Source organism: Madurella fahalii, assembly GCF_045866475.1.
Source record: "Madurella fahalii IFM 68171 DNA, scaffold_2, whole genome shotgun sequence".
NCBI classification, from domain to species: domain Eukaryota; kingdom Fungi; phylum Ascomycota; class Sordariomycetes; order Sordariales; genus Madurella; species Madurella fahalii.
In genome coordinates this window covers 8236936-8247785 of record NW_027263972.1, presented here as the reverse complement: position 1 = coordinate 8247785, position 10850 = coordinate 8236936, and the positions used below count along the sequence as shown (strand labels likewise).

Below are 10850 nucleotides of genomic sequence, written 5' to 3'. Positions count from 1 at the left end.
GAATGATCGTAGGAATGCTTAGCACACAAGAATGGTGCTTCGAAGTCGGTCTACAAGATTCGGAGCGAGGTTGTAAAGGGCTGGAATCCTCGGATCCCAGGATCGATCTCGGCGTATCCGACCATCAAGAGTCCAAAATTGACGTAGTACAGTACAATGCATGAGCCAGTTGCGCCAACGGCCGGGAGGATCACCAACAAGGGCCTATCATCCAGACCCCGGTCTGGGCCGCTTGACCACAGAAGCGCCTAACCACAGAAGGATCCCGAACCAACGTCCGGCTTAGAGAACGCAAGGCCGTTGGGTTCCGCATGGTTCCTCGCAGGGGCATGGTCACGCTTCAGGGTCATTTTTGTCTTGGGGGATAAGCCAAGCGAGGAAGCGCGGTGCCATTGCCCTAAGCAGCTTTTACCGGCCAGTCCTACAGCGCTAGCACTTCAATACCACAGCAGCCTTGATGATCGCCGCGTCACAGAGCGTTCAGCGAAACATTGCAATGACCCGATTTATGATCAGTTGGAGCCGGCTATTTGAACCCGCCCGCTTTCACATGCAGCACAATCCGGGATCGCAACCGTCTGGTTTACACAGGCCGCGGCAGATGCAATGGCAAAATCTGTTGGTCAGCAACTACTAATGTACAGTATCTCGACGATGACGGTGCCAGGATAACCATCAGCCCCAAGGCTGAGAGGGTCACTGGTCCGTTGCTTCGGGCCTAAGTGTGGGGGGAGGGGGGAGGGTTTGTCAAACTGCACTGCAGTTAGGGACCCCGGCACCCCACAAGACTCCCTTTGGGTCGTTGCGCACGGAGAACATGTCCGAGCAGCCCGGACAGAGTCGGATATATCAATTGTTCCAAACAGACCTCAAGGAGGAAGCTCCTAAGCCCCGCTGCCGCCGCCATCGTCCCCGACTCGATTTGCGTAGCCCAAGTGGTGACGTGGTCACGGGCTTTAACACGCAGTTCCGGCGACGACAGATTCTCGTATGGCCCTTGGTTTCTTCTAGTTGCATTTTTATTTTTTTTTTTTTTTTTTTATTTTATGTTTTATTATTATCACATTCTGATGCCTTCAAAGCACGGGAATGCATTACACATTCCAGTCGAACCCCTGTTCCGACTCAGAGCCTGACGGTGAAGAATAACCAACCAACCCTTTCCCAGAGTGAGGGACTCATCCCCAGAGCTGAGATGCATCTGATCCCGACACTGAATCCTTCGGACCAAGATTCGATAATGCACGGTACGACACAGCGCACCGGCTTACCCAGTCGGGCCCAGTCCGGCTGAGTCCGGCTCAGTCCGAGTAAACCACAGTATGCTCTGCAGAGGAGCGGCACGGGGGAAAAGGCTGATCGATCATTGCTTGCGGGCCAGCACGACCACATACCGCCCCAACCAAGGGTAACCATGACCACATCTCGGCTGCGCTGCAAGTGCCAACTAGGAGCACCCCCGTGCGCCCGGCACACTCAGCTGGAGCTTAGGCCATGCTCCTCTTGCGTCAGCCATAACCGGGTGCACTTTCATGAACCAAGGTTACCATGCGGCGAGGGAAACAGCGGATGAGCGATGGACTGGGGCCCTAAAAGGGGTGGGTGAACATCGAGCTTGACTTTAACCAGACGCTCCAGGAATATATGCTGCATATTACCACATGGGGCTTTCTCAATCCGGTGTCATTTCTCTTTTTGCCTGCTTCTTTCTGTCTCTCGAGCGACGCTAAGTGTTTCCCAACTTACAGAAGACCAGGGTTGGGCGACAGCAAGGAGTCTCTTCACACACCCCCTCCGCTACCCTGCATCTCTTCTGGCTGGTTTATGCTGTGTTACACTCGTTCTGCTTTCTCAGCAATTCTCAGTTTTGGGGTATGTGTTTCCCTGGCTCTCAAATCACTCGAATATCGCCTGAGTGGTTCTTATACGGCTCCCAGCTCGGCAAAGGATTGTTTGTGTCGCCAAGGCAATCCACCCACGACGCCCGCTTCTTGCTCTTCGACGAAAGACCTCTGCTCTGCCCAGGCCGTCCACGCCCACGCCGGGGATGCAACGCGTGCTTGGCCTCGGCCTCGGCGATACCGCCCGGCAGCATGGCTAGGGTGAGGACGGGCGCCGCAGGAGCTAATTATCATCACAAGGTTTCAATGGAATTGTTTGTCCACGTCAGCATGTGACACCCGAATGCTTAGCTAGCAGCCCACCATTATCCATCTACTCCAGCACTGCCTCACGCCTCTCATCCGCAGGTATGTCGAATTCCATCCAGCTAGCGCTATATGGGCCGAAGTAGTGGGGTGTGACGCTTGTAGCAGCGGATATGGACGGCGTTCACAAATAATAACGAGGCGATTACATATCCTTCACCTTTCCCCTTGACAAGTGATATGGATGGCCAGTAAACAAGCGGCCCAGAGCAATCCGGCGGCCGCTTGTCACACCCACACTCTACATGCCTAACCAACTCAAATCATATTACAAGCACGTAAAACTACCTATGCAATATGCGGTCTGTCTATGCAAACTTCCCCGCCCGGTACTGCGTACCTTCTACACCGCACAATCGTCATGCCATTAACTACCACACACATACACGCGCCCGCGCGTAACACACACATAACGCACACAGACACACACACACACACACACACACACACACACACACACACACACACACACACACAGACAGAGAGAGAGAGAGAGAGAGAGAGAGAGAGAGAGAGAGAGAGAGAGACACACAGACAGACACGCACAGACAGACACGCACAGACAGACACGCACAGACAGACACACACAGACAGACACACAGACAGAGACACACACACACACACATACACATAGGCACAGACGCACAATACACATATATACGTATACGTATACATTCCCATACCGCCTCATGTAATATCCATCCGTTCGCGCCTCAAACGAGCAGCGTGCAGACGACCATCCGTCTACCGCGGGCGGTCGTGTAACGCCGCTTAGCCTGAGTACATCATGTACGTGGGCATGTAAGCCTGCGGGACGCAGATTGCTGCATCCTACTATCTGACACTTCATTTACATGGTAAGTGGGATGGAGGGGGAGGGCGGGGGAATGGAGGAGGGAAAGAAAACGGGAGGGGAGGAGGAGGGAGGAGTGAGCAAAAGAACGGTTACGGAACCGAACCCGGTAACGAGACAAGAAAGCGAAAGTTGGTGATCTACCCATCCTCATACCCTTAACTTTGAGGATGGCCGTCAGAAAGTGCCAACTGATCGCTCCCTATCCAGAAAGGATTCCCCATCTGGATGTGTCCCCCTGCCCCAGCGCAGAATATCCCCTATCATCACTGACTGTCAAAATAAAAAAAAAAAAAATTTTTTTTTTTAAAAAAAAAGAGAAGAACGGACAGAACCGTATGCTCGGGAAAATGGTAATCGTCAAATGTTGCTTTGTTGACCCCTTCGTCATACACACAGCTAAGGGTCTATCAACATCCCAAGTTTAGCGTCGTAGTAAATCATAAGCTTTTATTCTTTCCCCTGAACCCTGATGCAACCAAACACCACCGGCACCAACACCACAAAACCCAGGTTTACGCCGCCCAAGAATGGACAGGGTGTGTTTCAAGTCACAACGGGGAAGCCGTAGATAAATCAGTCGCCCGCAACCCTTGCCTCGCCATTTTAGACGCCACATGCCGGGATAAAAAGCAAGTCACGCCACATGTTCATCCCATGCCATGCCCATCCCGATCCATCCTCGCCACCTTTTTTTTTTTGTCCCCATCCCATTCCCAAAAGGGCAAGCAAGCAAAGCAAAGCAAAGCAAAGCAAAAAGTGTCAAGCCCATTTGGAGAAATCCACCGAATCAACCAACGCCTCAGCCGTGTTCGGCTGCAACTGATGCACCTCGGTATTCTCCGTCGTAGCCGTCGACAGCATCGACGAGCGATGCGACGTCGTCGTCTGATCGGTACTCGCGCTCGTAAAAAATGTAGCCACCGACGACCGCCTCAGACTGCTAAAGCTATCCCGCATGCCGCTCGGGGGACGCGATCCGCCGACACTCTCGCCAGCGGCGCCAATGCCGCCTCCTACCAAGTTTGGTGGCAACTGCTGCCCCATCCCCTGCTGATGGTGGTGGAGGTGCCCATGCGCGTGACCTATAACAGGCAACCCTGCCGCTGCCGCCGCCGCCACAGAGGAGGCAGCGATGGGACCCGCCGACCCACCACCCACGACAGACCCCGGAGGCGGCGACGGCGCGGCTGGATGATGGCCCGCCTTCGGCCCGTACCGCTCGCGCAGCCTGTTGATCTCCCTCAGCCGGCTATGCCACGACGAGACGTGCTCGCCGCCCTCACGATTCGCCCAGACGAGAGAAAACACCGACGCGTTGAGCGCTAGTAGCCGCACAAAACTGGGCAGCGCCTTGAGGCTAACCATCTTTGGCTCGGCCGCTGGGGAGATCTCGGGGAACCCGGGCTGGCTCATGACGTGGACCATGAAGAATGGCGACGGGCTGGCGCCGGACCCGCCCTCCTCCAGCCGCTTCTTGGCCATTTCGCGTGACGCGAGAAACGAGTAGCGTGGCGCGGGCGTGATGACGATGTAGACGTAGTTGAATTGGGACGGGAACATGTCGAACTTGAAGGGCAGGCCTGAGTCGTTCCAGATGATGTTGACAAAGTCGTTTCCGATGTGCCGCTTCTTCATGATGCACTGCGGGTCCGTCTCCGGGTTCGTCGGCATCTGCGTCGTGACATGGAACACGATTTCCGTGACGCGGTCACGCCAGCAATACGTGTACTTGCCGTCCATGTCGTTCTCGCGGTCCAAGCCCTGCGTGTTGAAGGCTGCCCCTTTCAGTCTTGTCAATGCCCCCAGGTTCTTGAGGAATTCGAGGTAGTCGGGCCCGCCAATGGTGTTGGCCAGGATTTCCGTCTCGCTGGTCTGACCTTCCTTGATGTAGATGACACCCACTTTGTGCGAGTCGACTGTCGAGTTGCGATCAAAGTTGCGAATGGCCCGGTCGACCGCTTCTTCATCGGGAAGCGGGATAGGTCGGATCGCGGGGTCGTATATCTGCGGCATGGGGGCTAGCAGTTGCATCAACAGGTGACTTGGGAAGATGGTGATTCCGTGCTGGAAGCGCCCCTCCCACGCGGCAGCGTCAGACCCGTCAGGCGCCGGCTGGTTTGCCATGGGCGAAAACTCGACCCGGATGGCGAACGATGATGTGCCGGAAGGATATCGGCGCGTAATCTCGGCCCAGCCCGCTTCCTGTGCTTGCCGGATCGTGATGATGCTGTTTCCGATGATCCAGCGCTTCTGGTGGATCTCTCCAAAATACTCCTTGTTGAAGAGCGGGTCTTGAGCAGAATCGGAGGCATCCGAGAAAGCCACACGCTGCATGAAATCCAGCGTAATTTGTGCTTGCTCCTCGTTGCTGGCCTTCCCATCAATGTCTGTGAACAAGTTCTTGGCGATCCAGCCAATCTGACCCGGTCGATCGGGCATCTTGAGGGCAAGAAACCAGAAGGTGATGACGTGGTAGGCAAGAGCATACACATACTGTGGAAGGTCGTCGGCGGCGGGTTGTTGGCCGAGGATCTCTGGGTGGCTAGCCACGACGATGCTGGGCGTCGACGGCTCGCTCGTGACGCTGCCACGCATTGAGTGCCTCTTCTCACGCGCGTATTGCAAGTACCTGATACAGATGCCGAAAACAATGCGATACTCATCCTCCCGGAAGTTCGAGTACAGCGAGTGCAGGCGGCTCAGGCAGGCCAGGAATTCGAGAATGTGCATCGCTACGAACGGCTGTGTGATGACTTGCGACATCTTCTGTAGAATGGTGACTAGAGACTTGCTGACCGACAGTGGCAGCTCGTGGCAGCATACGGAGAGAGCATGGATACACGTCTTCGCCGTCTTGTCCGCTATCCCATGCGTAAAAGCTCGCACAATCTCGTCTTCGTCCATCTTCTGGAAGTGTTGATGGTAACTTAGGAGCATGATGAGTGAGTGGAACAGGCAATTGGCGACGTCAGTGCGGCGAAGCCCCGACGAGTTTGGCGGCTCATGAAAGCTATTCGTACGGACCATCTCGCAGAGGACGCGCCGAAATTCCTGGATATGAGGGATGGCATCTTTGAAGATGGGGTGATTGCTGAGCTGCGCTGGAAGATGCACGAGGATGAAACTGTACACCTCCCAGTTGCAGCCCTGGTGGAAGAGACTCAGTAGTGCATCAAGCCATGAGCTCATGTTCAAGACCGCGGACCCAGCTCCGCTTGTGTCCCGCTTATGTGACAGGACAAGCCAGCTCGGCCTATCTGGGGGGGTTTCGGGCAGCGCATCCGCGTCAGGTACCGACCAGAGCCTCTGGCCCTGGTGGATGGCGGGCTTGGGGGTAGAAGCTGACCGAACCGGGATTCCCCTATCTATCGTCTGCCCTTGAGTAAATGATATTCCTCGAGACGGGCGTGAGCCACTCTGGTCCGTCCTCGACAGCCTCGGAGGCTGAGCCGCATCCTCAGCCAGTTTCCGCGCGAGGGAGGATTCGGTCCGGTAGAGGGTTCCGGCAAGACTCTCATTTTCGGTTAACGTCGTGAGATAGACTCGGTACTCAAAATCGGCACGGAGGCGAAAGAGCATCTTCATCGCTGTAAGCCGTGCGTCGAGTTCGCAAGAGTTGGAGCGAGCGATGTGAACAAGGGCATTGAAGGCCTTTGCTGCCTTTGAGCCATCAGTACTCATAGCCCGGATAAATATCTGGACATAGCCCCTGGTTACCACGTTGGAGAGGCTTTGATTCGCGAAGTAGACGGTCTGGCCCGAAGGGAGGGATGTGCCGGTCTTGGGCGCTGCTAGCAGGGCTAGTGGCGACTTGGACATCTCTTTCGCGACCACTCCCTTGAAAGCGTCGACGATATCGTCGAATAGACGGGCTCCTGCAGTCCCGGCCACATTGACCAGGAAAGTGACGGTTTCCTGTAAGACAAGGGTGTCGTCCTCGACCGGCAGTCCAGAAAGCACCCGCCGCACAAGTTCGACAACCGAGTCGTCCTCAACGAGGCCTTCCGCAATACAGAGGAAATCGTGGACTTCAACGACGACTTCTAGAGCGCGAAGTCGAGTGATCGGGTCCCGACTTCTGTTAAGATAGAAAGCGTCCAAGACCAGATCGACATTTTTTCTCCAGTCTACTTCGGACGGGAGGCAGTTCCGGTGGTCCTTGAAGTACGCAATCACGAGAGCCGCCGCAGAGTCGGAAAGCGCCTGCTGAACTTGTGTGAGAAACACCATGCAGTCGTCCCGCTGCAGAAAATCAGGGCTTTTCTGGGAGAGCAGCGTCTCAATTCGGTCGACGAGATATTTTAGCTGCTGCGTCACACTGTCCTCGGATTCTGTTTCTTCTTTTGTACCAGGTGACAGGATTGATGCACCGGGGTCTGCCGGGGTGGAATAGACGGCCTTGGTAGCGGATTGCGCAGCCACGGAGAAGATTGGAGCCCAGTGCTCCTCAGCGATTACGGGGTTGATATTCCCATGGGGGCCATCGAACAGCGAATTAACCAACTTTAGAATCTCGTTCGCTATCCTCGTGGAACTGCTTCTGGAGACGGTTGCTAGCCCATCTATGAGTAGAGCGAGTGGAACTGCCGGATACCCCTTCTCGGGCGATTTGGATAGGAGCTTCTTGAGGACCGAGAGCGCACCGCGGACGTCCCTGACCGAATCCTTATCCTTGTCTTGATCGGGAGTGCTAGGATACGTCCGGAGGAGATCCAGTAATATCCTGACGGTAGACTGGCCGTGGTGCGATCTGCAAATGTTGGATATTGTGTGCCACGAGTCTTTTTGTAGGCTGGGCACCAAGCAATGAATCGAGCTGAGAACCTGCATGCAATCCTTGAGTTTGTCGTTTGGGATGGCGCCGAACGTGACCACGGCATCAATGACGCTGATGCACGCGCGCAAATCATCTTCGACACTCGTGTTCATGCATATCCTCAGAAGCATATCCATCAAATTCCCGACCACGCTGTCGGCGGCAAATTTGAAGTTGAATTTGATGACATCCTTGATCAGCGTAAACAGCTGGGACAGGTTCTTGTCCTCGCCAGACGACAGCGTCTTCCCTTTGGAAGCCTTGCTACCCCCGCGAGACGCGTGCCTCCGGGCGGCTCTCGCAGCCTTGTACGCCTCCTGCAGCCAAAAGGTCAGGAGGGGGAAGATGTCATAGTAGAAGCCGGAGACGTTGCGGCCTCGGCTCGTCAGGTCCTCAAGCGCAGCCAGTTGTAGATGGAAGTCTTCGGGGTGGGCTGCGGCGGTCACCGTCTCGAAGTATTCGCGCCGCTCCAGGTCTGTTGAGGATGGGTACTTGATACATTCGGTAAGGAGTTCCCAGGCGGCATGGCGAGCGTTGGAGGGGTTTGCCGGATCGATCAGGTCCTTCGCGGCGTACCAGATGTCGAGAACCTGCGACTACATGTCAGGAATAGCTTCAGGGGGTAGTTTGTAAGGGGGCGGGCCTTCTCAGCACGCACGGGGTTGAGCGGGAAGTCGGAGATGGCATAGCGCAGCGAGTTGGCAGCCGCTATCCGCTCTCCGAGCTGACCATTTTTCAAGCGCCCAAATAACTCGACGTGTTCTGGGGGGAGCCCATGCACGGTGGACGGTAGCGGGGCTGCATCGGATCGTTCGAGGACCTGCGGCGCGGGGATAGGCGGGAAAGGCTGTTGGAGTGGTGGAGGAGACTTTGTCAACTTTCCGCCGCCGGCCAGCCCCTTGAAGACGCCGGCGAGGCCGCCCGTGGTCTTCGCCTCGTGGGGTGGATGCTCATCTCCGGGCGAGGGCGACATGGGCTGCTGGTCCTCGGAGGCCTGATGGCCTAGAGATGCTAATCGCCGCAACATATTAGCGACGGGTTCATGGATCGTGGAAGTCGAGGGGCGTCGTTGACGGCATCGAAATTAAAAGACGAGAGAAATCTGTGTCGTCCGGCTGCCAAGACCGAGAGATCAAATGCAGGCGGTTTAACCGTGCAGGAGCTTGCAGGAGCCGCATGCAAGCCCGAGGGGTGATGGGGTGATAAGGGCGGCGGCAGGAGTGGTCACGGGTGTCGTTACTTTGGTCGGGAGGTAGCAGGAGGCGTCCGTGGACAAAGACACTGGCGGCAGAATCCAGCAATGAGAGACATTGACTTACATGCAATAAGCTAGGGTGGTTGCATAAAAGGGTGTGGAAGAGGCCCCACGGTCAGGCAGAGAGGCAGACGAGGAACCACCACAACGCGGCCTCAACTTCTCCTTGTGAGTGGCTTGGAGTGAGGGGAAGAGCAGCAGTTCTCCCGGCTCGCTGCTCACACGCCGCCACGCACGACGGATGGGAGCCCGACGATGCCCTTGCGGACGACGCGCACGCCGATGGTCACTCGTTTGGGTTCAAAATTTGTCTTCCCTTCCAGTCGGTTCTTACGTTTTTCGGTGTCGATCGTCAAGCGGGGAGTGACTGCATGAGACAGGGAAAAATAAAAAAAAAATTGAGGTATCGGTCTGCGTCGGCCAACAACGATGACGGAGTGTGCATCCAGTCAAATCCGGGGCAGCAGCAGCAAGGGGGTGCCGTTGGGGGGGCAGGCCTTGCGTTGGACAAGCTCCTGGTTGACCCCGCTAGCAACTGTCAACCAATCACGCCCTTTCCCCACTATCCCGGGGTGGTGGTGCTAGAAGTGCACTACTCGTACATTAAACGCAGGGCGAACGAGAAACCATGGAACTACGAAGCGAAGGGAGCAGGGAAACAGAGAAGGAGTGGAGATGCAGGAACAGGAAGGGGGGGATAGGGGGGAAAGGGGGAAAGAAAAGAACAGAAAAAAAAAAAAAAAAAAAAAAGAACCGGTAGGAGATTAGAGTATTATTTCTAAACGGAACGGGAAAAGTTGTATGCCAGCCATTCGTATAAGTACTTACAGTGACGGAAAGTCGCTTGTGCACGACGATAATTGCTGACTGAGCAAACTTGATCCATCGCTTACCCGCTGTTTTGCCGGACGAGATCCCGTTCGCGATCCGGACCGTAGCCGCCTCCGTAACGACTATAAACGGCGCCGGCGACGGAGGCCGGAAGGCGTTGCCCATTCTACTTCGTTCACACCTATCGAGTCCTGTTGCGGGAGACCACGTGACCACATGGCATCCTCCATCTTCCAGACAGTCCACCTTGCCTTGTGCTTTCCTCTCCTTCCACAGACCACCACCACCGACCACATAGGTTACAGGTAGAATACTATCACCTTTCTGTCCTGCCTGATTGCTCCCCACAACACAATATCCTTCAGCATCACTGCAATGTCAAGTCCTGTAGCCGCAAACCGCCCTGTTTTGAGGTTCGAACATATGTGAGGCACAATCTCCTCTTTTTTGCCAAACCTTGTGTTGGCCAACCTACACGCCTCGTCAATTTCCTTTCCCACCGGGCTTCTCACGAGGCGATTCTAGTCGCCCCGCTACGGCGGAACGTCCATGTTCAGGAGGCAGTTATACAGCACGTGTTTCGGGTTGGTGGCAGAGTCGAAAGCCATGTTGACGGGGTTGGTTCGCCGAAAAGAACCGAGTAGTGTCGAATTTGGCGGCCAATTAGCCTTGTCCTCCAAATGCCCGGCGGCACAAGGGCTGTACGGCAGAACCTCGCTTTTTGACCAGAAAAGGCCGCTGCTCGGCCGCTCTGGCGGCTCGGCCTCTCCTGACCACACCTTTCACATGCCTACGTTACCTACCCATCCAAACCGAGTGCCCTCAGACTCCTTTGTTCAACCAAACATCCAGTCCACGGAAACAAGGGACTAGATCATCTGCCCC

At 55.5% G+C, this 10850-nt stretch overlaps 1 protein-coding gene across 1 annotated transcript; it reads right to left on the bottom strand.

Moving 5' to 3' along the window:
• Positions 1–3822: 3822 nt before the first annotated feature.
• On the bottom strand, positions 3823–8906 carry TSC2 (Tuberous sclerosis 2-like protein; the record flags this gene model as incomplete). The annotated part of the gene is made up of 2 exons (XM_071060629.1): positions 3823–8475; positions 8538–8906. 2 exons carry the CDS (start codon positions 8904–8906, stop codon positions 3823–3825), a joined length of 5022 nt encoding a protein of 1673 aa, XP_070916730.1.
• Positions 8907–10850: the final 1944 nt, after the last annotated feature.